The 23,181-nt window shown below is 53.3% G+C and overlaps 3 protein-coding genes across 9 annotated transcripts in view; 2 read left to right on the forward strand and 1 right to left on the reverse strand.

Moving 5' to 3' along the window:
* The window catches only part of POMGNT1 (protein O-linked mannose N-acetylglucosaminyltransferase 1 (beta 1,2-)), a 20,068-nt gene extending 8,451 nt beyond the window's left edge, over positions 1-11,617 (forward strand). Inside the window, exons 1-22 of one of the 7 annotated variants that reach the window (XM_033416486.2) lie at positions 2,385-2,533; positions 3,001-3,170; positions 3,776-3,890; positions 4,026-4,144; positions 4,827-4,892; positions 4,983-5,096; positions 5,877-6,024; positions 6,187-6,285; positions 6,442-6,569; positions 6,914-6,984; positions 7,214-7,289; positions 7,485-7,568; positions 7,658-7,699; positions 7,909-7,967; positions 8,282-8,354; positions 8,437-8,565; positions 8,650-8,775; positions 9,701-9,765; positions 9,941-9,985; positions 10,352-10,487; positions 10,735-10,844; positions 10,944-11,617. In XM_033416486.2, coding sequence (XP_033272377.1) covers positions 3,051-3,170; positions 3,776-3,890; positions 4,026-4,144; positions 4,827-4,892; positions 4,983-5,096; positions 5,877-6,024; positions 6,187-6,285; positions 6,442-6,569; positions 6,914-6,984; positions 7,214-7,289; positions 7,485-7,568; positions 7,658-7,699; positions 7,909-7,967; positions 8,282-8,354; positions 8,437-8,565; positions 8,650-8,775; positions 9,701-9,765; positions 9,941-9,985; positions 10,352-10,487; positions 10,735-10,844; positions 10,944-11,031 — 2,013 coding nt within the window. In that variant the 5' untranslated portion in view covers positions 2,385-2,533; positions 3,001-3,050 and the 3' untranslated portion in view covers positions 11,032-11,617. Of the gene's footprint in view, positions 1-2,384; positions 2,534-3,000; positions 3,171-3,486; positions 3,548-3,775; positions 3,891-4,025; positions 4,145-4,826; positions 4,893-4,982; positions 5,097-5,876; positions 6,025-6,186; positions 6,286-6,441; positions 6,570-6,913; positions 6,985-7,213; positions 7,290-7,484; positions 7,700-7,908; positions 7,968-8,211; positions 8,355-8,436; positions 8,566-8,649; positions 8,776-9,700; positions 9,766-9,940; positions 9,986-10,351; positions 10,488-10,734; positions 10,845-10,943 lie in introns of those variants that run through there. The other 6 variants (XM_004285759.3, XM_033416490.2, XM_033416483.2 and 3 more) reach the window with 6 other exon arrangements.
* Positions 11,618-13,768: 2,151 nt separating this feature from the next.
* Positions 13,769-19,386, reverse strand: TSPAN1 (tetraspanin 1). The gene is made up of 8 exons (XM_004285757.3): positions 18,428-19,386; positions 17,931-17,995; positions 15,346-15,552; positions 15,059-15,133; positions 14,861-14,959; positions 14,625-14,780; positions 14,442-14,525; positions 13,769-14,254 (listed from the first exon to the last, which is right to left on the reverse strand). Exons 2-8 carry the CDS (start codon positions 17,985-17,987, stop codon positions 14,207-14,209), a joined length of 726 nt encoding a protein of 241 aa, XP_004285805.1. The 5' UTR covers positions 17,988-17,995; positions 18,428-19,386; the 3' UTR covers positions 13,769-14,206.
* A 10-nt stretch (positions 19,387-19,396) lies between these two features.
* Positions 19,397-22,197, forward strand: P3R3URF (PIK3R3 upstream open reading frame). The gene is made up of 3 exons (XM_033416554.2): positions 19,397-19,461; positions 21,539-21,759; positions 22,045-22,197. Exons 1-3 carry the CDS (start codon positions 19,397-19,399, stop codon positions 22,086-22,088), a joined length of 330 nt encoding a protein of 109 aa, XP_033272445.1. The 3' UTR covers positions 22,089-22,197.
* Positions 22,198-23,181: the final 984 nt, after the last annotated feature.

Here is a 23,181-nt window from a genome sequence, read left to right on the forward strand (position 1 = left end):
TGTTTTTTAATCCAAGTAATTCCAGCCCATGGTTACAGAAGGATTTATAATGAAAAGATAGTTACCGCAACCTATTCTTTCCCACCTCTAGTCCCACTCCCCAGAGGCAACCACGTTCAGCTATTTTTTCCTGGTGTTTATACTCATAACTCCACAATAGACTTATACCACTATGTCTTAATTTTAAACATTGTCTACTGACTTCCTATTATGATAAATAAGATCTACCTCACACTCTGTATTTCCTTCTTCCATTGGCCCTATACATTTCTATCATTATTTTTTAGCTTGTTACCTTTGTAATTTTAAGTAACATACTTTTCCTTAGTATGCCTTGAACCATGGAAGGGTTTTAAATCAGAGATTTACAAAACAGATTTGCCTTTTTGAAAAAATACTCTGGATTTTGCAAGGAGAAAGAATTAAAGGGGTAAAAATCTGGAGTCATGGAGACCAGCTAGAAGACAAGAAACTAAAATGGCCTGGACAGCGGCTGGTGGTAAGGTTGGAAAAGAATTAGACCTGAATGGAGGAGGACTCTTTAGGAGGTAAGATTGACAAGACTTGGTGACCAGTAACATTCATTTGTTTATACTGGCATTTGATAAATATTTGTCCAGAAAACGAATGATTTCAAAAAATATTATGGAGAATCTCCTATGTTCTAGCCGTTGTATGTGGTACAAAGAATACAATGGTGAGGGGGCTTCCCTGGTGGCGCAGTGGTTGAGAGTCCACCTGCTGATGCAGGGGACACGGGTTCGTGCCCCGGTCCGGGAAGATCCCACATGCCGCAGAGCGGCTGGGCCCATGAGCCATGGCCGCTGAGCTTGCGCGTCCGGAGCCTGTGCCCTGCAGCGGGAGAGGCCACAGCAGTGAGAGGCCCGCGTACCGGGAAAAAAAAAAAAAAAGAATACAATGGTGAGCAAACAGACCTGGACTGGTTGCTGGAGAGAGACAAGGAATCGAGGGTGACTCCCAGCTGTTTGATCTGATGCCATTCATGAAGGAAGGGAACACAAGAAGAGGACTGGGAGTGAGAAGAGTTGATTCTAGCAGGAGCTATGTTGAATTGGAGGGACCTAAGAGAATGTCCAGCTGGTAGTTGAACACAGGTCCGCCTGGAGCTCAGGAGAAAGGCTAAGTCTGCAGATATGAGTTTAGGAATCTAGATGGTCAGAGAGCTCATGAGAGTGGATGAGATCTTCTGTGGAGAGTGAGTTTGAGGAGAGAAGAGGGTCAGGGAGGAAACCTGCGGGACACCTTTCTAAAATGCCTTTTAAAAATGTGTTGGGATTTCTTCTATTCTAACACATACTTATTAGGAGAAATCACTGATTGCCTCAACTACCGAGACAAGCACTGTTAACATTTTGGGGATACCATCCCACCATTTCAGGAAGCAGATGGAATATGGAGAGCTCAAAAAAAATCTAACCTATCTTCTGGTTTCTTCTGTCTCCCTTTCATCTGTTATCCACAAAACAGTAAATGTTCTCTTAAATTGGATTATGTTGCTTCCCTGCCTAAAACTGTGCCATGGCTACCCACTCACTTCAAATAAGCATCACCGTCACCTAGAAACTTTTTCGAAATGCAGTATTCTGCTCTGCCCCAGACTCCTGAATCAAAAACTCTAAGAATGGGGCCCAGCAATCTGTTTTAACAAGTCCTCCAAGTGATTCTGATGCAAGCTAAAGTTTGAGAACCACTGTGTTAAGCTAAGTGCTTCACATGTGTTAAACTCTATAAGTGTTATTATTGTCAGTATAGTGAGGGGTTAAGAGTGGAATCTGGAGCCAGGCTGCCTGGGTTTGAATTCTAGCTTTACCAACTTCATGATATTGGGCCTCATTTTCTTTGTCTAAAAGATTGGGATAGTAATAGTACCTACCTCATGGAGTTGTTGTGGAATTAAATTAGTTAATATAGTAAGATGCTTACTTAGAACAGTGACTGCCATGGAGTGTCATATGAGGTCATACTCATTTCACAGAGAAGGGAACCTGGGCTGAGACGTGAAGTGACTTGTCCAAGGTCTAGGTGGGTGGTAGAACCAGGTTTTTAATTCCCCCGTAGTCTGCAGTGGCCTCGCATGCTCTAGACCTGGGTGCAGGCTTGCCCAAGCAAAGGGAGGGGTATCTGGGTCCGAGGCCTGTAGCCCCTCTGACCCTGGCGTGCCCTGCGGTCTACTCCAAGGCTCTAGGACTCCGACCCCAATCGGGTTTGCCACCACGCAGTGTTGGGAGCGGGGAAGCTGCTCTCCCCCAGCCGCCCACCCGGCCAGCCAGCTGCAAGGTAGCCGAGGCACCGAGCACTACCGCTGCTCGCTGGGGGAAGACACCAGCCGCCGCCCTAAGCGCCTCCCGCCGCCCTCTCACCCCGCGGCGGCGGCGGCGGCGGAAGCGGGGAGGCGGGCCGCCCGGGCCGGGGCGGGGCCGCGAGCGGCATGGAGGAGGCGGAGGCCGCGGAGCGCCGGGCCGAGCAGTGCGGGCCCGAGCGGGGCCCGAGCGGGGCCCGGGCCCCCTGAGCCGTGAGTGTCTCTGGGCGGGGGTCCGGGAGGGGTGGCATGGCCGGGGCGGGTCCCCGAGTGCTGGGGCGGCCCAAGGCGCGGGAGGAGAAGAGCAGGGCCAGATAGGAGGGGGCGAGGGCGGAAGGGGGTGGAGAATGGGGGGGGGTCGCTGCCCTTCGCTCACCCTAGGACTAGGAAGGCTTGGGGCTTGGTTCTTTTAGGGACTGATGAGCCTTGAGAGCCGATTATTTGGCCTCCAGCCTTGGGACAATGGGCAGTCCTGTCAGTTTCCCCAGCCCCAGGGGAGTTTCCAGGTGATCTGATCCCTCTGAAGGTTTCCTTTCCAGAGAAGTTGAGCCACTTTTCCCAGGTCACACAGCATGGATGCTGCAAGGATGCGTTACTGGGGGGTCCTCCTTCATCTCCCCAAGAAAGCATCAGACTTTGGGAGGAAAACTTTACCCCACATGACCCTCTGGTCTCCTCAGATTCCTGAAGGCATGGGTTGGCCAGGACAGTGGTGACCCCCCAATCCGGCATGGACGACTGGAAGCCCAGCCCCCTCATCAAGCCCTTTGGGGCTCGGAAAAAGCGGAGCTGGTATCTTATCTGGAAGTATAAACTGACCAACCAGCGGGCCCTGCGGAGATTCTGTCAGGTATAGAGGTGTCCCATACCTCCCAGGGGCTCCCTCCCAGCTTTACCCCAGCCTAGACTATGGGTACTGGAACCTACCTTGGCTGCCCCCACCCTGGAAAGAGGGTGGGAAACCTCTTTGTCTCATGTCCCAGCAGGTAGTGGGTTGGGTCCAAAGTTCTGGAATCAGAACCCAAGTACAACCTCCTAGGCTTCTGACAAACCTGAAGTTGGATCAGGAAGGCTTTGCCCAGGACGCACACCTGTCAGGCAGTCAGGGCTAGGACCCAGGTCTTCTGATCCCCAGCGTGGTTCTCTGGGACTGGCTCCATCTCTAGGAACTAATTGTGGAGGAACCAAGGGAATCAAGGCTCAAATGGAAGAATACAGGAGTTCTGGGTGGGGAGCGCCCTGATGAAGGGGGAAGGGTCAGGGGAGGGTCCCTGAAGGAGGTGGTCGTGAAACTGAACCCAGGTCTGGGGGAGTAGAGCTGGTCAGACAGAGGGAAGAGAGGCAAAACCCAGGTTCTCCCTGTGTCATCACTTCAGCCAGAGCCCTCCTTTCAGCAAGACGTGCAGTGATCTTTAGGGGGTGCCCCTCTTTAGTTGTCCCCACCCCTCCCCTCAGACAGGAGCTGTGCTTTTCCTACTGGTGACCGTCATTGTCAACATCAAGTTGATCCTGGACACGCGGAGAGCAATCAGCGAGGCCAATGAAGACCCGGAGCCAGAAAAAGACTATGGTAGGACCAGACTGAGGATGGGATTGGTGGTGGAGGGGGCGTCCCCTGGGATCCTGTGGCTGAAATGATGGGCAGATCCCAAGGGGTGAGACACTGCTGGAGGGACTATCTCCATGACCTGTCACACACCCACAGATGAGGCCTTGGGCCGACTGGAGTCCCCACGGCGCAGAGGCAGTGGTCCCCGACGGGTGCTGGATGTGGAGGTATACTCAAGCCGCAGCAAAGTGTACGTAGCAGTGGACGGCACTACGGTGAGTGGGCTGGTGTCTAGTGTACGGTCACTGCATTCTACTTACGGTGTGGTCTGCTGGCTCTGGGTCCACTGCCCGAGTGGGAACTGCAGCTCTGCCAGTTTCTAGCTGTGTGACTTCGGAGGCCTCAGTTCCTCATCTGTAGACTGGGACTAATGATTTCTGCTTGTCAGGATTAAATGTAAGCTATGTGAACTGTATTATATGTAGTGGGATATTATCAAAAGGGATCAGTAGGATTAGTAGGCAGTTAATTCAGTGATTTATTTATTTCGTGGTCCCATTTATTTATTTATTTCCTGGTCCCTTCTTTGGCTTCGGTCTTGTCCTGGACGCTGGGAACCTGGAGGTAGTCAGCCCTGGCCCTACTTTGAGGGGTCCATCTGTGAGACGGTGATACCTCCAGCATGAGGCTGAGATAGTCAAGGGCTCTAAGAGTCGTGAAAGCTAGCGGGGGGTCGGGAGGTGTTGTAGAAAGATGGGATCTCTTTTGATGGGGGTGCTATGGAGGCTTCCTGGAAGAGATGGCCTTCAGGCTGGGTTGGAAGAGAACTGTGTGAACAGAAGCAGAGGAAGGAGGGGAGGTTTTGTTTCATGCAGCTGTTTTTTTTAAGTGCCCATAAGACAGAGAGACCTCAAATGCCAGAGTGAAGAGTTTGACCTTGTCTCTGCTACCCTGTAGGTGCTGGAGGATGAGGCCCGGGAGCAGGGCCGGGGCATCCATGTCATCGTCCTCAACCAGGCCACGGTGAGGTTCTAGGGGTAGGGGACCTAGAGGGCCAAAGCTGAGCCCTCCTTGCTGGTGACACTAACTCATGAGAGGTGTGTCTCCTGCCAGGGCCATGTGATGGCAAAGCGGGTGTTTGACACGTACTCGCCTCATGAGGATGAGGCCATGGTGCTGTTCCTCAACATGGTGGCACCTGGCCGAGTGCTCATCTGCACCGTCAAGGTCAGTGACTCTGCCTTGGCCCCATTCCCAACACCCCTAGCTCCAGCCCTGCTCATGGCCCTGGGTTCTGTGCCCCTAATATGGCATAGTGGCAAGAGCCTCTGGAGGAAGGTGACCAGGTTCCAATCCTATCCTTGTCAATGGAGAGCAAGACAGAGTCCCTACCCTTATGGAGCTTACACCAATAGGGCAAGAGCAACAAAAAGCAGCCAAATAAATCTACCATGTCAGGAAAAGATAACTTGTATGAAGAAGAAAATTAAGCAAGGGAGACAGGGTGATGGGGGTGCATTTTAGAAAGGGGAGGCCTCTGTAAGGACAAGACCTGTGCACAGAAAGCTGGAGGAAGTGAGGAGTGAGCCATGTGAATATCTGGAGGAAGAGCATTCTAGATAGAAAGAATGGCAAGTGCAAAGGCCCTGAATTGGTAAGGTGCTTGGTGTGGAACAGCCGGGCTGCCAGTGGAGCTGGAGTAGAATAAGGGAGGGGAGGAGAAGGGTGATGAGAAGAGGGCAAGGAGGTAGCAGGGGACAGAGGTGCAGACTGTGTGGGATCATGTTAAGGACTAATTAGCCTAGTGACCTTGGGTGATTCTCAGAATCTGTCTAAGCCTTTAATTATCTGTGAAATGATAGAAACCACAAAGGGTTGTTGTGATAGTTTAATGAGCTAATTTAAGTAAAAGGTTTTACATGGTGCTTGACATGTAGTTAGTGTTCCCTGATGCTAGGTCTGCTGGAGCTGTGCCAGTCAGGCTGACCACCTTTTCTGGTCTCCCAGGATGAGGGCTCCTTCCACCTCAAGGACACAGCCAAGGCTCTGCTGAGGAGCCTAGGCAGCCAGGCCGGCCCTGCCCTGGGCTGGAGGGACACCTGGGCCTTCGTGGGACGAAAAGGAGGTGCCAGGACCGTAGGCCATCCGCCCTGTAGTATGAAGGGGCTGAGAGGAGCAGAACTCCAGGAGATGGGGTGGGCTGGGGGCAAATAGGAGTCGGTGGTGGTAGGCTGGATGAAAGTGGGCCGGGAGATGGGAAGAAGCTCCAGAACTGCAGCCTGGGCCCCCATTGCCCCTCATTTCTGCCCCCTGCCAGGTCCTGTCCTCGGGGAGAAACATTCTAAGTCACCTGCCCTCTCCTCCTGGGGGGATCCAGTCCTACTGAAGACAGATGTGCCTCTGAGCTCAGCTGAAGGTGGGGTTAGCGGGCGCTGGGCTCCAGGGCAGTGCCTGGGCTGGGGATAGGCATTTGGGTTCTCTTCACGGGGCTCTATTCTTGACTGGGTGCCTGGTGTTCTCCAAACCACACTGGCTTCATGCCCTCATCCTGTTGACCTCATCCCTCCCTCAGAAGCAGAGTGCCACTGGGCAGACACAGAGCTGAACCGTCGCCGCCACCGCTTCTGCAGCAAAGTCGAGGGCTATGGGAGTGTGTGCAGCTGCAAGGACCCCACACCCATCGAGTTCAGCCCTGACCCAGTGAGTGGGGCCTTGGGCAGCGAGGCCCGGACTCCTTCCCAGCTTGGCAAGGGGCCCCAGGAAAGGTCCAGGTTGGGCTTTCCCTGCCCCAGCCTGGGAGGGAACCGGGAGCTGAGGATTTATGCTGAGCTCTGAAAGACGGGGCGTCTTGGTTGTGGGGAAGGAGCAGGCCATGTGAGCGAAGGCCTAGAGTTGGAGTTGGGCTGAGTGTGTGGAGGGGCCAGGACAGGGAAGACCCTCTGCCTTTTCCCTTGAGTCTCCCTCTCCCTCAAGACTCTTCCCCGGGTGGGGATCCCAGTTTGAAGAGAGAGTGAGGCAAGAGCTGAACACTATTTCTCCCTCAGCTCCCAGACAACAAGGTCTTCAATGTGCCTGTGGCTGTCATTGCGGGGAACCGGCCCAATTACCTGTACCGGTGAGCCTGGGAGGGGGCTGTATCCAGCACTGAACTGGAGGGTGCTCAGTGGTGGGAACCCGAGGCTCATGTACCTGCAGGGGGAGCTCTTGAGGTGGGCGGAATGGAAACAGATTCTAGGTGCATTCACCTTTGGGGGTGAACATGGAGAATCTGGGCCCATCTGTAAGCACAGGGGAGTCCTGATTTGGGGGGACAAAGAGGCCTAATCCAACCCTGGGCTCCCCAGGATGCTGCGCTCTCTACTCTCAGCCCAGGGGGTGTCTCCCCAGATGATAACAGTTTTCATCGACGGCTACTATGAGGTGAGTGGAGCTTGGGGGCTTTGGGCGGAGCAGAGCACAGGGTTGCTGGTGCTGAGTAGCAGTGATCACAGAGGACTGGCAAGGGAGATGGCCCGGGCAAGGGCCATGAAATGTGCAGGGCTTGGCGTGTCAGAGCCTGCAGGGGTGGGCAGGGGGCAGGTGGCTCACATGATGACCAACGGCCATGCCCCTTAGGAGCCGATGGATGTGGTGGCGCTGTTTGGTCTGAGGGGCATCCAGCACACTCCCATCAGCATCAAGAACGCCCGTGTGTCTCAGGTACCGCCTAGGCAAGGATGGAAGGGGTGGACACCTGGCCCCACTGTCCACCCCAAAGCTCATGTGCCCTATTCCTACTCCCCACCCAGCACTACAAGGCCAGCCTCACTGCCACTTTCAACCTGTTTCCGGTGAGTAGTAAAGACAAAACTCTTGGACCTAGAGAGGGGAAACATGGGCATAAGTCTGGTCTTATTATATAGCAAGCTCTTCCTCTCTCTGGGTCTCATCCTCCTGATGTGGAAAATGGGGGTGGTGCTGCCTGAGAAGTGGGATGGAGGTGGAAGACACGGGATGAGAAAGTCCCCCTTGGGATCATGTTGTACTCCACCCCCTACAGGAAGCCAAGTTTGCTGTGGTTCTGGAGGAGGACCTGGACATCGCTGTGGATTTTTTCAGGTGAGGGAAGTGTCCCTCCATGCAGCTCCAAGCTGTGTAGCCTCTGTGCATGACTGGGTCTCCAGGGAGGAAGGCAATGAGGGGTCTTGGAAAGCTTTCCAGAGAAAGCAAGCTCCGAAGTGGGGAAAAAGCCTGAGCAAAGGTGGGCTGGTGGGGCTTGGGGCTGGAGTAGAGAGTAGAAAGGATGAATGGAGACAGTGGGGCTCTGGGGGAAGGAGGCATGACTCCGGAGTCCCATCTCCAGTTCTTCCAGCATCACTGTGTGACTGGGTTTGTCCTTGCCCCTCCCTGAACCCCTGGACCCTGCCTCTCAGTTTCCTGAGCCAATCCATCCACCTGCTGGAGGAGGACGACAGCCTGTACTGTATCTCTGCCTGGAATGACCAGGTAGGCTGAGTGGCCAGGGGTCAGCTGCGGAGTTGGTAGAGGCCCCGAGCTAATACCTCCCATCACGGCCCCCTGTCCCCAGGGGTATGAACACACAGCTGAGGACCCAGCACTGCTGTACCGCGTGGAGACCATGCCTGGGCTGGGATGGGTGCTCAGGAAGTCCTTGTACAAGGAGGAGCTTGAGCCCAAGTGGCCCACACCGGAAAAGGTACCCTGGCAGGGTAGGGTGAGTGGGCTGAAGTCCCCTACCAGCTTGGAACCTCGTAACTCTCAGAGTCTTCCATGCCCCAAGCTCTGGGACTGGGATATGTGGATGCGGATGCCGGAGCAACGCCGAGGCCGAGAGTGCATCATCCCTGACATTTCCCGATCCTACCACTTTGGCATCGTTGGCCTCAACATGAATGGCTACTTCCATGTGAGTGGGAGGCAGGGGTGTTGGGGCATAGGGCACAGTGTGGTAAAAGGGGCAAGAACATGGACTCGAGCGACCCCAGCTCTGCCACTCACTAGCCATGTAGCCTTAGGGAAATTACTTACCTTCTTTTGCCTCAGTTTCTTTATTTGTGAAATGAGGATAAAAATACTCCTATCTCATAGGGTTGTGAGGTTATGAGGTTTAAATGAGTTAATATGTATAATATGTTTTGGACTGTAAACATTATATAAGGATTAGCTGGTATTATTTTTATCATTACTATTTTTAGCACTAGACTGTGGGTGTGGGGAGCATATTTCGGCTGCCACGCACTCGTCCAGCCCAGCAAACTCTGCCCTCTCCTGTCCTTGCAAGTGCTGAGGCCTAAGCCTCAGCCTGAAGTGAACAGAGAGGGCCCCAGGTCCCCACCCCTTCATCGCTGTGTCCAAAGGGCCACTCCCCAGTTATAGCCAGGGAGGCCTTGAGACAACCCAGTGTAAAGAATGGAGAGTTTCCAGCTTGGAACCTCCTAGAAGCCAGAAGGGCCTTCAGAGGCTGATTACTACAAGACCCCCACTCATCTCCGAGAGGGACGGGGAGTGACCTCATGTCCTTCACCCTTAGTACCTTAGTCATAGCAGTTTTCTCCCTCCCAGTCCAGCCTGTCCCTTTGCAGGGGCCGTTCCTGGCTTCTGTGGCCCTAGAACAGCAGGCCCAGGGAGAGCCACTGGGGACAAGGACTAGCTCAGGGGTCAGTAGCATGAGATGCCAGTATGAGCATGAGCTCTCTGGCAATGGTGGAGCCAGAGGGACCTTTATAGATCTAGGACTTCATTTGTGGGCCTCGTGGATGTGTGGTGGGTCAGCAGGCAGGTGTGGGCCAGACAGTGTAATGCCCTGATTTTCACCTTCACGTCCGTTCCAGGAGGCCTACTTCAAGAAGCACAAGTTCAACACGGTTCCAGGTGTCCAGCTGAGGAACGTGGACAGGTGGGGGCTGGGGACGGCCAAGGGGAGGATATTTAGGGGCCTTGATAACCAGTGCCTGACAGGCCCTACTAGCCCTGCGGTCTGTGTGTTTACCCCAGCCCTGCTTCCCCCCAATCTCCATGTCATCCCTTGAGGGGCTACTCCCTCCCCTGACCCATTTCTCCCTCTCCTTTAGTCTGAAGAAAGAAGCGTATGAAGTGGAAGTTCACAGGCTGCTCAGGTATGGCCTAGGGCAGTGGGGTATATGAGGCGGGGGGTAAGGAGAAGTCAATACTGGGAGTCTTGGTCCCATAATTTGTGGGGCCCACTGCAAAATGAAAACCAGGCTCCCTTGTTCAAACATTATTAAGTGGGACTTCCCTGGCAGTCCAGTGGTTAAGACTCCACACTCCGAATGCAGGGGGCATGGGTTTGATCCCTGGTTGGGGAACTAAGATCTCATGTGCCGTGGCCAAAAAATGCCAAAAAACAACAAATGTTAAGAATTCCAAGATGGCAGCAGTAGAGCATTAAAAGCACAGGGCCTGTGTGACACACTCATGAGGTAGGCCCTGTCTTGGCCTTTCTCCCCCACTCCCTGCTACAGTGAAGCTGAGGTTCTGGACCACAGCAAGAACCCTTGTGAAGACTCTTTCCTGCCAGACACGGAGGGCCACACCTATGTGGCCTTTATCCGAATGGAGAAGGATGATGACTTCACCACCTGGACCCAGCTTGCCAAGGTGCCTCAATACCACACCTACCCCAGGAATACCCCTCCCCAAGATACAAGGAGCCTTTCTGGAATCTTCCACCTCAGAACCTTCTCTTCATACTCTCAGAGCCTCTCTTCTAAGCCCCTTTACAAATCCATATTCTTGAAGATGCTACCTCTTGCAAACTGAGGAGGCTGCTGAGGAGAGGGTGTTGGCCAAGGGCCCTCCCCACAGCTCTCCGACTCTTGCCTTTGCCCCACCCCACCCCCACCAGTGCCTCCATATCTGGGACCTGGATGTACGTGGCAACCACCGGGGCCTGTGGAGATTGTTTAGGAAGAGGAACCACTTTCTGGTGGTGGGGGTCCCAGCCTCCCCCTACTCGTGAGTGACTCTATTCTGTCCTTGGAAATGGAAGACTAGTGGGGTTAGGGGACGTAGCTAATGACCTCCTCCCTATTCGTTTTGCTGTTATCTTCCCAGAATGAAGAAGCCACCATCAATCACCCCAATTTTCTTGGAGCCACCCCCAAAGGAGGAGGGAGCCCCAGGAGCTGCAGAACAGACATGAGACCTCCTCCAGGACCCTGCAGGGCTGGGTACTGTGTACCCCCAGGCAGGCTAGCCCTTCACCCAATCCTGTAGGATTTTGTAGACACTCTCAGGGGCTGGGGCTGGTTTGTTTTTAACATGAGACTTAATTACTAACTCCCAGGGGAGGGTTCCCCTGCTCCAACATCCCTGTTCCTGAGTTGGAGGTCTATTTATTTACTTCCTTGTCGGGAAAGGGCAGGATAGTACCTGGGAATCTTTGGGATCCCTGGGCAGCTGATCCTGCCCTTTGTATACTCCCTCCTCCCAGGCCTGGCTCAGAATCTAACCTATTTATTGACTGTCCTGAGGGCCTTGGAAACTGGCGGAAGCCTGTAGGGCCTTGATTTTTTTTTTGGACTGGGGTGCTGCCCTGAGGGTGGGGCAGGCTCTTACTCAGGAAACTGCTGTGCCCAACCCATGGACAGGCCCAGCAGGGGCCCACCTGCTGATGCAGACTCACTCAGAGACCCTCAGACACTGAACCAGGCCTCTTTCAGCCTCCTCTTTGTCCAGATTTCCAAAGCTGGATGAGGTGGTCATTGATTAAAAAAGGAGAAAAGCTCTGGGGATTGTCTTGTGACTCTGTGTGTGTGTGTGTGTGTGTATGTGTGAGAGAGACAGACACACACAGAGACAGAGAAAGAGAGATGGGTAGGAGAGAGGATGGTCATGATGGATGATGGGTTTTCTTTACTGTCCTCCACAGGTTTATCTTCCATTTGGGGCCATTTGGCCAGCAGGGGATGCCCAAGTCTCAAACTCCAATGTTTTTACCCTAGAACAACAGAGCCTGACCTTTGCCCCACCCTACTTGGTGCTGAGCTCAGAGCGGCCACCCTATACCCCATTCCCACTGTTTAATTAACCATCAGGCTGTTTTCTGCCTAGCTCGTGTCTGGGCCAGGGCACCTGTCCCCAAAAATGGAGCAAGAGAGAGCAAAAAGGGATACCTGGGGATGGGGGCGGGGGGCGGTGATAGAGAGCAGGTGAGTATAGTGGAGGTGGGAAGGAAGTGGATGAGACAGAGCTGAATGGGCATCATTCAGGAAGTGAGGACTGGGCTGCCGGTGGAGACATAGGAACAAGGATGTCTATGGTGCTTAGGGTACTTTGTATGCAGACTCCATATCTGGGCATTTTTCTGGAGAAAAGCCATCATTTTCATCAGATCACCCAACCAGTGATCCAAAGAAGTCAGGAAGATCTAAGTTGGTCACGCTAGCACCAGAAAATGGATGAGATTGTCCAGAGGAAGTGGTTGAGATAGCCCAAGGCACAGGGCATGACATTTAAGGAATCTGTGAAGGACTTAGGTTCAAGAGAGTAAGTGTAGGACACTTGGAGAAGGGGTCTGCCTGCAGAGCCCTTGCAAAGTGAGCCTCATGAGCTCCTTATATAGAGCCTTGGCCAGGGAGGCAGGAGCTGGCTGGAGCTCTGCCCTGTCACCAGCTCTCTGCCCTTGCCTCTCCAAGCGGTGCCTGGAGCCCCGCTCGGCGATGGCACGGGTGGTGTGTGGCTTCAGTGTTTGCTGGAGGTAGAGATAGCGCTTGAGGTGCCACAACAGCCAGGTTGAGGAACAATTAGCTCATAATGAGGTGGAGGAGGCCCACCCAGGGCAGACAAATCCCTTGTAGCCTCTATACAGGTGCCTGGGGGTGGGGTAGTGTGAGAGGCATAGAAAGGTGGTAAAGGTGGGAGGGGGCTAAGTGCTCTACCTGCCCATCCTCCCAGCAGGCTGCTGATCTGGGCCTCACAGACCAGCTGTCAGGCACTGCACTGCACCGGCTAGGTCGCAGTTCCTTTTTGGATTCACGAGGGGTGATGGATCTGGGTTGCCCTAGTAAAACCTGGGAAGAGGAATCCAGGGCTCAGAGGCAAGCAAGGAGGACTGGTTTGCCAGGCTGGGCTTCGCTTGGTAGTAGACACCATATCCTCTGGCCACAGCCTCCCAGCCTAGTGCTATGTCTCCTGCAGCAGCAATCAGATCTATGTCTGGGACATTCTGGCCTAAAAGTAAGTCATGTTCCCATGTCAGCCAGGATCCCACCCGGCTCTGGAGTCAGATGTCCTGGACCCACATCCAGGCTCAGCTGTTCATGGGAGGTTGTGGGCCTGGAACAAGTCACTTGGCCTTTCTAGGCCCAGTTTCTGGAACATGGGGGTGGTTAAGACTCGATAAGAGATCAAATCTATAGAGCCCTGGGCAACCAAGACCGAGAGTAGATGAAATTCTTTCTGAAATCCCCAAAGCAGGGACAGGTCGGGGGCTGTGCCTGCATGAGAAGGGTAGGCAGCTTGGGTCCCCTGATGGGGGCTTCCGGAGGGCGTCCCAGAGCCTAAGGAATGACCCTCTTCCATCGCCCTGGCAATATTTCGGCTCTCCCTGCCCCCACTTGGGCACAAGCTTTTTATTTTCATAGCTTTCCAGCCCAGTGCTCCTACCCAGGAGAGGGCAGTTTCAGGCCAAAGTCCTCCCACATTATAGGACTGCAGACTGGCCCAGCCCCTGCTTCCTCCCTCAGTGTCCTCTTGGCCATCCTTGCTAGACTCCCTCCCAGGCCTGGCATCCGAATGAAGGTGAGAAATAGCCACCCACCTCCGTGCTACTTCCATTCTGCTACATTTCTGGGAGCCTTCTGAGTCAATAGCCCCACAGGAATCTGAGGCCTGTTGAGGCATGATGGGTCCCTCTCCTGAAGGATACACGAAAAGAGTCCAAATGGAAACATTTTAATGGGTTTTTGAGTTCTGAAGTGCTTTCTACACATCTGCCTGGTGACTGCTGATTTTGCATATGCTCGTGTTATCGGTGCAGTGCCTTTAATCCCCCCTGTGGAGTACTGGGATCACCAAGAGCACCCCACCCCCCTGGCCTGAGAGGGTATCAAGGGTTTAAGAAACAGACTGGAGGAATGGGCAAGAGGATTGGCTACCTTAGAGGCTCTGAAATAGGTGGACCCCGACATCACCAATGGAAGGACAAGTCTGGCACACAGGTTCAAGGGGGTGCTGCCTATTTGGCCCCAGGCCCACTCCAGCCCAAGTGACACTGTTAGATCCTGTCTCCACGCTGATCACTGCCTCTTGGCAGTGCTGGGGTGCCCCTTCCCAGTTCCTGTATGGCAGCAGCAGTGGTGGAGGCAGAAGCCGACTTATTTCAGATTGCAGTACAGATACATGGACACAATCATGGCAGCCAGCTGATGAGAAAGGAACAGGCAGAGAGGAAGAAACATGATCAGGGTCCTTAAGCTTTAGCCCCCTGGCCCCCAGACATTCAACATGAAGTTTTGTTAGAAGTCTGTCTCTTCCAGAAAGGCCTCAGACATGGATCAAGCAGCCCTGAGCCCATGGGGATATCCTGCCCCAACCTCCTCCCCTCCTTACCTCTAAGCCCCCAATTCCAGCTGCCACACCACCCACGGTAACTGCATTGGTTCTGATGTCATACAGAAGCTGATTGAAGCAACCCTTGGAGGGGAGAGAGCATCTATAGTCAGCAGCTGCCCCCACTCACATTCAGCTCTCCGGGGCCATTAAAGCAGCCCAACCTCCCAGGCCAACCTATACCTCTACTTTCTGGTTCTGGGCCTCGACACTAGTGCAGGGTTCCACAAATGTGCCATTGTCACGGCCAAAGCAACAGTATGGGGGAAAGACGTTGTTCTCTTTTACATAGGGAGAGTCCTCAAAATCTGTGTAGTTGGTGAAGCCACAGCACTTGAGCTGCAGATGAGGAGAAGCGATGGTCAGTGGGGCCTTTGCTTATTTCTCCTCACCCCAAAGTCTCCCCCAGCCCACCTTACCCCTTCCATGGTGGAGTTCCACACTTGGGTGAAGTCTTTTTGGGAACCGTACTCTTTCTTGATGGTGGGCACTACCATCAACGTCAGGAAGTTCTCAGCCTGGGTGGGGAAAGTCAGTGTTTAGGGCCTGGTAGGGAGGGTGGCCATTCGCAGTGCTTTGCCCAGTTGTTCCCCCCTTGCCCCATCCCCGCTCCTCACCATTGTGGTGTACACCAAGGCAACCACGGCAGCTGCAACCTCAGCAATGAAGATGACGAGGAGGATGAAGAAGAACTGAGTGGAGAACAGGGATCTTGAGTTTTAGGGAGAGACAGTCCCTCATGCATTCCTTGCCCTAACCCACCCCCACATGAAAACAAGTCAGGGGCCCCACTGGCTGAGGCCCCTGGAGTCCAGAGCAGGGCTTGGGGATCCCCAGGGCCTGGTGTCAAGGGTGAGGGACCCTGGGTCTCGGTTACGGGCCTGTGGAGCTGGGTTTGACACACCATCATGAGGGCACACTTGTTCTCAGCCTGAGCACCATAGCAGCCCAGGAAACCAAGAGTGAGGAGCACAGCGCCAGCTGCGATGAGGAAGTAGCCCACGTTGACAAACTGCATGGCACTGGATGATAGTGGCCCGAAGATCTTCATGAAGGATGTTCCGTCGACTGACACCCAGATGCCCACTGCCAACAGGGCCACACCACACAGCTGGAGACAGAGAGGCAGGCCTTGAAACAGTGCCGTCAAGCAGCTCCCTACCACGCAACTGAGTGAGGGAGATGGGAGACGAGAAACTTCCCCCTTTATTGACTATGGAGTCTAAAAACTCATCCTGTAGGGAGGAAAAACATCCATTAGAGCCAGAAAGATGGGAGCTGGAACATCCATAGCCAGCACCAGGCTGCACACCTAGGCAGATATAAATGGGATCAGGGATTCCAGAAATAGCTGAAGGGTGGGGGGAGGGGCAAGGCTTTCCCTCTCTGTTGCCAGGGTCATGCCACATAGCTAGGGGTGAAAAAAGTAGGTGAACATCCCCCCCAGCAGCTTCCCCCTCCCCCCCGCCCCCCTCTCCATTCCCCCCTCCAGGTGCCTGGAACGACTGTCCTCTGATAGGTGGAAACAGGGGGGTGGGAGCCTTGAGCAGTCTCCACAGTCACCATAGCAACAGAGGCATGGCTGAGGTTTACACCTGCTCCCAACATTGGAGAGGGCGGTGGTGAGAAGGGATACCCACCCCAAGGCCCCATTTGGCTCCCCTCCAGAACCAGCCTAGACTTCTCCTTGCCACCCAAGTGGAAACTGAGGCACCAGAGAGGAAGTACAGCCAGAGCTCTTAGGGGCTCTCTGGCTCAACCCCCAGCTCAGAGGGAATCCTGAAGCCTAGACTGGGGAGGAGGGCACTGCCCAGTTCCCACAGCTTAGAGCAAAGCCTTGCTGATCCAGAGCTTCAGTGGATAAATCAGCCTGACACTGCCTAGGTAGGTGTCCAGTCCCTACTTCCCGGCTATGGAAACTGAGGCTAGAACCAGGAGTGAGGTGGCAGATGGTGGGTGGATCCCAGGCATGTTTGCCCAAGGACAGAAAGCTGGGCTTTTAGCCTACAGGGTCAAATTTCAAGGAGTCTGAGGCCTGCCCTGCCCAGTCTGGCGAGGCAAGGGCAACAGAAGCAGAAACCAAACCAGATTTGCCTTTAACCCCCTCGGGCCAGAGCCCCTGCTCTCCAAATCCCTTCAGTCCTGTTGCCTTCTTCAGATACATGGATAAAGTCTAGTTCCCTGAGACCAGAGGAAGCCCAAGGCACAGACCACATCGGAGTTAGAGTTTACTCCCCCCCAGCCCAATTCCTCCAAATTCATCTATACTTCATGTCTCCATTTCCTCCCCTTTCACTCACCCTAACCCACTCTCATGTGGCGCCAAGGTCTCTGTTGACATGTGCTTAGTCATGGGTGGATCCTCTTTGACCTCCCTGATACCTCGCTCGCCCTCCTGGTTTGCTTCCTGCTGCTCTTTTTTCATTTGCTTCCTGGTGGCCATTTCCCTGTTTATCCCTTGTAAGCTGAGTTTCCTGGAGTTCACTCTCCCTGAGTGGTTTCACCCCTCCCATGGCTTCAACAATCACCTATGGGCACATGACTTTCAAATATCCTGAGCTGCAACCCCACTGGGTACACAGCTGCCTGTGAGATATCCCCCAGGTTGTTCTTGCCAGAGACGTGGTCATCATCTCCAAGATGATGTCTCCCTTGCCCCTTCTTCCATCCCTTAGCCACCATCCAAGGGCTTTGTCCTTTGTCCATTTTGTCCATTTCTGCCCATCTCTAGGGTTCATGCCTCATTGCTCAGCTTCCTCAAACATGCCCTATATAATCTGTTCCTGGTTTTCTGAACAATATTTGATTTCATTGCCTTTGGGCCTTTCTGCATGCTTTACCAACCCCCTCACTCAGTGCAAATTCCTAGCCTCAGCTATTTCCTCCTAGAAGTCTTCTCTGACCAGGCAGGGTTCAAGCCCCTCCTATGGACCCCTGTGCTAAGACCACGTATACTATGTCAAAACTGTCTGCCTATCTGACCGGCTGGACCTGAGATCCCCAAGGGCAGAGAAAGGGCTTGCTTACCTGTCACCCCAGCACTCAGCACAGGGTCTTAGGCAATGTGTTTGTTGAATGAATAAGGGCTGCTTGCAGCTGACACTCTGCTCCGATGTCTCTGGGCCTTCTGTGCTTTTGGTTCCCCATCATACAGAGGCCACTGAATTTCCTTCCACACGAGGTGACCTTGGGCAAACCCCTTCCCCTCACTGGGGCCCCAGCCTGTTAGCCTACTCTGCCCTGCTGTAAGCCTGCCTGAGCTGAAGCTTCCTGGAAGGGAGAGGATGCCCCTAACCTTCTCCACCCCAACTGTGTGGCAGCCAGGCTGCTACTGGGACCAGGACTCAGCATTTGGGGAGACTTCTGCACCTCCTCAACTTGCAGGAAGAATCTGGGCATAGCAGTCTCCTCTTCCCCAGTTCGGGCTCTGCTCAGGTTAAGACCTACTCCTATAGGGAACCCCAAAGAGCCCATAACCCCCACACTTACAAAGATGAGCATATTGAAGAGGATCATCATGGTCTTAATGAAGCTGAAGCACTGCATGGTGGCTCCTGGGAGGCAGATGTGTGTGTTAGGACCTTGCTCCCTGCCCCCACCCCCAACCTGGGCTGACACACCAGACTCCAGCATCCTGGACTCACATAATCACCAAGCTTTTCCTGCATCTGGACTCTGACACCTCAGGACTTTTCCCAATTGCCATCCTGACGCTCCTATCCCTCTGTACTGCCCAGGCCCTCTACCAACACCTGGCACTCTGAAATCCTAACATCCCAGGTTCCTCTACTGGCACCCCAAGCCTGACTCCCACGCTACAGGGTCACTCCATGCCCTTCCCTGGCACCTGTGTATCCTGGGCTTTCCACTCCCCCCGAAACCAATCCTAGACTCTTCCCAGACCCTCCCCATGGCCCTCCCAGCTCCCCAAACCTGTTTGCAGATTGATTTCACTTCACGGGATAGTCTCTATCCTATGCCATCACCTGTTCAGGGTTCTTGGTAGTGAGTTCTGAAAGAGGGATCTGCTGAGGCTCCAGAGGGAACTGCAGCTCCGGGGAACTGCCACTGAGTGGGCAGGCGGGGAGACGGAGCTGGCTCTCACACAGCACTGCTCACCTGTGGGCGGGGCAGGTGCTTTAAAGGCCTCCTTCTGCCCGCCCGCCTACCCCACACGCAGCCAGTCCGCCTCCTCCAGCGCCTGCTGCCCCCCTGCTGCCTGGCGCTCCGTCCTCACAGCCCCAGCCACCTCGGGGCTCCTCCTGGCAACGCCAGCCATGGGCAACGCCCCTCCTGACCTGAAGGAGAGAGAGGTCTGGGGGTGGGGCAAGTGGCCTCCCAGAACTGTGTGCCCTCCACCATGGCAGTGCACAGGCGCTTCCTACCCTGCACCTGCTGATACTGTCGTACACACCGTGCATGCTCGAGGCACGCACATCTGCCCAAGCTGTATATTCAGACACACACACACAAACACCTCCTAGTGCTCTCGAATGCACACTCACACACTCTGAACTGTGTGGACTGACTCCCAGCAACAATCAACAGAGCAACATCTGAAGTACGTACTGAAACACTCTCTCTCTCTCTCTCTCTCTCTCTCTCTCACACACACACACACACACACACACACACACACACACACACACTCACACAGGCATGCCCACACATGCTTTCAAGGCAACGGCCAAGGCTTGGAGTTTTCTGTCCCCTCCTCTGAGTGGCAAACGACTCCTAATCTTCTAGTCTTTTTCTCTCCACAAAACTTCAACCCCACACCATTGTAAAGCAATTATACTCCAATAAAGATGTTTAAAAAAACCAAAAACCTTCAACCCATCTTTCTCCTCCCTGAGTCTTTCCTCTTCACTCTTCTCCCTCCCCACCCTTTCTCTCTCCTCAGTCCTCTCAGCACTCTGCATACACCCCTTCCATTCCTGCCAGCAGGGGGCACCATGGTCCCACAAAAGCACTGCCCCCATTCCTCCCCCGACCCCTCCCCACCAAGTTCTACAGCTCGGTAATCCCCATCATCGTCAATCCTTCCGGGGCTGCTGGTCCTGGAGATCGAGGTGCTGGGAAAGTTCTGGCTTTTAAGTCACTCAGACCAAGTGCTTGAATCCTGGTTCTGTTGCTTATTAGCTGTGTGACCCTAGGGGCATTTCTTAGACTTGGGTTTAAGCCTCTGTTTCCTGGTCTGTATAACAGAATAGTTATGGGGTTTTCAAGTGGGATTTAAAATGAGATTTTTCTTCCCATTCTGGGACATAAGGGAATGACCACAGAGTGAAAAGTTCAGCATAAGGAGAGTCACAGCCAGAGGGGGTGTGGGATGGAAGATTTTAAAATTTGTTTTGTTTTTATAATGGGAGGAGGCAGTTGAAAAGACAGGAGAGAGAGGAAGGCTGTTAACACTAACATTTGTACATATCATGTTTTAAATGCATAACTTATATAGTAAGTCTTTTTTCTCCTTTCACAACAATCTTATGAGATAAGACTCTCTTTTCGTCTGCTTTTTAAATATGGGGAAAGAGAGGCACAGAAGGTTAAGTGCACATTTCTGAATGAATGAATGCTTGCAGAATCGCAGGAGTTAAACGTCTGGGCTTTGAGCCTCGGCCATCCCAGATTTGAATCCCTGCCTGCCTCTAATTGTGTGAGCCTAACTGAGCCTCAGTTTCCTTGTACAGTTGATCCTCATTATTCATGGATTCCATATCTGTGAATTTACCCACTCACTAAAAATGATTTAAAACTCCAAACCAATACTCACAGCACTTTTGTGGTCATTCATGGACATGCGCAGAGCTGCAAAATATTTGAGTTGTCTACCATGCTGAGGTTGAACAAGGGGACGCTCTGCCTTCTTGTTTCAGCTCTCACAATGTAAACAAGTGTTCTTTTTGCGGCCTATTTAGTGTCTGTCATGTTTTTTGCATTTTTGTGCTTTTTGTTGGTGACTTTGCTATTAAAGACTCCCTCCAGCGTAGTGCTGAAGTGCTCTCTAGTGTTCCGAAGTGCAAGAAGGCTGTGATATGCCTTATGAAGAAAATACATGTGTTAGATAAACTTCATTCAGGCAAACGTTGGCCATTTGTTGGCTGTGAGTTCAATGTTATTGACGTCAATATATTTTAAATGAAGTGGCTTTAACAGAAACACAAATAAACTAGGTTATTGTTCAGTTGAAAAATGTTGTGACCAGAGGTTAGTATGAATCTAATCCTGTATTCCTCCTGGGAGCATTGGCTCAATATTTGCTAATACAGTGTTTGTGGTGACTTTATTAGGGCTAACTACCACGAATAACAAGAATCGACTGTATATGAAATAGGAATAATGACAGAATCTCCTTGTAGGGTTGTTGTGGGATTAGATGAGATTATGTTTGTAAAGGACTTGGCACTGTGTTTGGCACACAGTAAGTACTCAATAAACATTGTTAATGTGGATGAGTGAGAAAATGAGGGAGGAATTTTTTTACTCAGAGTTCCTTTTTTCCAAGGGGCCAAGCTGAGGTTTTCTGGCTCTTTGGCTGGACCCATGGAGAGAATTGTGAGGGAGCCTGGCCCCTAAGGGAGGGGCTGGGGATCAGGACCTGTAATAAACAGCATTACTCTTACATAGACTCTGTATGTCATCGAGGCCTCAGCTGCCCTGGCCAGTAGCACCATCAGGCACATGACAGAAGTTCCCTGCGCCCATGGGGCCTTCTCAGCTTGTCTGTGCCCCTTGGCCCCAGGGCTTGTTATATATTTATTTATTTATTATTTATTTTTGGCTGTGTTGGGTCTTCGTTGCTGCGCGTGTGCTCTCTCTAGTTGTGGCGAGTGGGGGCCACTCTCCGTTGCAGTGTGCGGGCCTCTCACTGCGGTGGCCTCTCCTGCTGCGGAGCTCGGGCTCTAGGCACACGGGTTCCAGCAGCTGTGGCACATGGGCTCAGTAGTTGTGGCTCACAGGCTCTAGGCACGTGGGCTTCAGTAGTTGTGGCACACGGGCCCAGCTGCTCTGCGGCATGTGGGATCCTCCCCGACCAGGGCTTGAACCCGTGTCCCCTGCATTGGCAGGCGGACTGCCAACCACTGCGCCACCAGGGAAGCCCGGCCCCGGGGCGTAATTTCCCCCTACCAGAGGCCAGGTATGGGCCGACCTTGGCTCTGGTTTCCCAGGATGTTTAAGTGTAGCCGCAGAAGGTACCGGCAGAAATCCCAAGGCCCAGCTGCCACCACTGCAGCCACCAATCTTGCCACCATGGCCACGGATATCAACAACACCCACACTGCCACCACCAGGGTGTGGATCCTTCCACTGCAAGGTTAGCCGAGGGCCCTGAGCCAGGGTGGGGGGTGAGAAAAACGGGGCCACTCAAGTTTTCCCCACATTAGCCCTGTGCAGGCACTGTGGGGGACACACCTTCTGTGAATTATCACCCCAAAGGTATAGTGGGGTCTTGATGGCAGGCATCCCTCAGGCTGAGAGCCTTAACGGAGGACGTATTGGCTGGAAGTGGAGGGCCTGGGGAAACAGGAGAATCGAGGAGCAGTGGAGCTTCCAGAACTTCTGCCTTCCTCACACTCTTCCCTCTCCTTCCTCTCCTCAGTACTCAGACACCTTTGTCAACGTGGCAGCTTTCTGACCCTCTAGAAATGCCCAGAAACTAGTCCAGAAGCTTGGCTGGCTCCGGACCTGCATCTCCTAAGGGCCACGGGTGGTAAACAGCAGACAAATAACAATCCTTTCTGCTCCAACTCTTTACCCCACTCCAAGGTGTTTCCAGCAGACTATGTAGGGTATAAGGGCAGGGTTGGGACTGAATGCTCCCAGGGATAGGCTTCAGCGACAGCAGCAGGCCTCAGAGTAAGACAGTGGAAGGACAGAACAAGGTCAGCAACACACACCGTCTTTGGCCTCAGCTTTTGATCTGGCCTACGAGGTGGGGGAACTTCCTGCCTTGCACTCCCGTCTGCACAGGGAAAAGGATCTCCGGAAACATCTTGGAAGGTATAAGAAGCCAGATCCTTGGAGAGGGAGGTAGAGGCACAGATCAGAAAAGGATAGCATGAAAGACAGATTTCACTGCTCCAGTGTAAACCATGAGTGCCTGAGCGAGAGGTGTATGTGGCTCTGTGTGCCTCTTATGGTCAGTGTTTGTGACACCAAGAGAATGGGGATCTAAGCAGACATGTGGCTGAACATGCCTTTGCAAAGAATGTGCCTCTATTGCCAGCTGTGTGTGTCAAGGTGTGTTTGTGAGCATATGAGCGGGTCGGAGAGAGCGGCATCATCTCCACGAAGAGGAATGAAGGTCAGGAGGCGGGTGCGGGCGGCCGGAAGGAGGAGAGTGTCAGCTTCTGAGCGGGGTGTACCATCTTCAGCCCCACAGCCATTCTCTGAGGTTGGTATTTTCCAGGACTAACAGCTTAGCTGGGGTGTTTGGGGGTGGGGTGAGACTGAGTTAGAGTCCAGAAAGTGGGACTCAGGCCTGGGGATTTTCCACTTGGATTTCCGCATGTGCGCCCATGTGTCATCGGGTGTAACTGAGTTTACGTGGGGTGTGTCTCTATGGAGTTGTGTCTCAGTGGCAGGAAACATTGTGAGGGACTGTGTCTCTAAGGTGTCACTTTATGCACAAGTTAGTGTATGTCCTGAGGTCTGGCTCCAGTTCCAGGGCTCCCTTCCTTGAGGGTTGGGGGTGGGAGTGAACACTGAGACCTTTGGCCTGGCCCCCTGGGAAGCC

The sequence above is a fragment of the Orcinus orca genome, chromosome 1 (genome assembly GCF_937001465.1).
Source record: "Orcinus orca chromosome 1, mOrcOrc1.1, whole genome shotgun sequence".
In the NCBI taxonomy this organism is placed as follows: Eukaryota; Metazoa; Chordata; class Mammalia; order Artiodactyla; family Delphinidae; genus Orcinus; species Orcinus orca.

Coding starts and splice junctions, on each gene's coding strand:
- TSPAN1 (XM_004285757.3), bottom strand. CDS start 17,987: ATGCAGTGCTTCAGCTTCATTAAGACCATGATGATCCTCTTCAATATG. Junction 14,960..15,058: donor CCTTGGTGTACACCACAATG/GTGAGGAGCGGG, acceptor TTCCCCACCCAG/GCTGAGAACTTCCTGACGTT. Junction 14,255..14,441: donor CTGGAATTGGGGGCTTAGAG/GTAAGGAGGGGA, acceptor CTTTCTCATCAG/CTGGCTGCCATGATTGTGTC.
- P3R3URF (XM_033416554.2), top strand. CDS start 19,397: ATGGTCCCACAAAAGCACTGCCCCCATTCCTCCCCCGACCCCTCCCCA. Junction 19,462..21,538: donor CCACCAAGTTCTACAGCTCG/GTAATCCCCATC, acceptor CTGCGCCACCAG/GGAAGCCCGGCCCCGGGGCG. Junction 21,760..22,044: donor GTGGATCCTTCCACTGCAAG/GTTAGCCGAGGG, acceptor TCCTCTCCTCAG/TACTCAGACACCTTTGTCAA.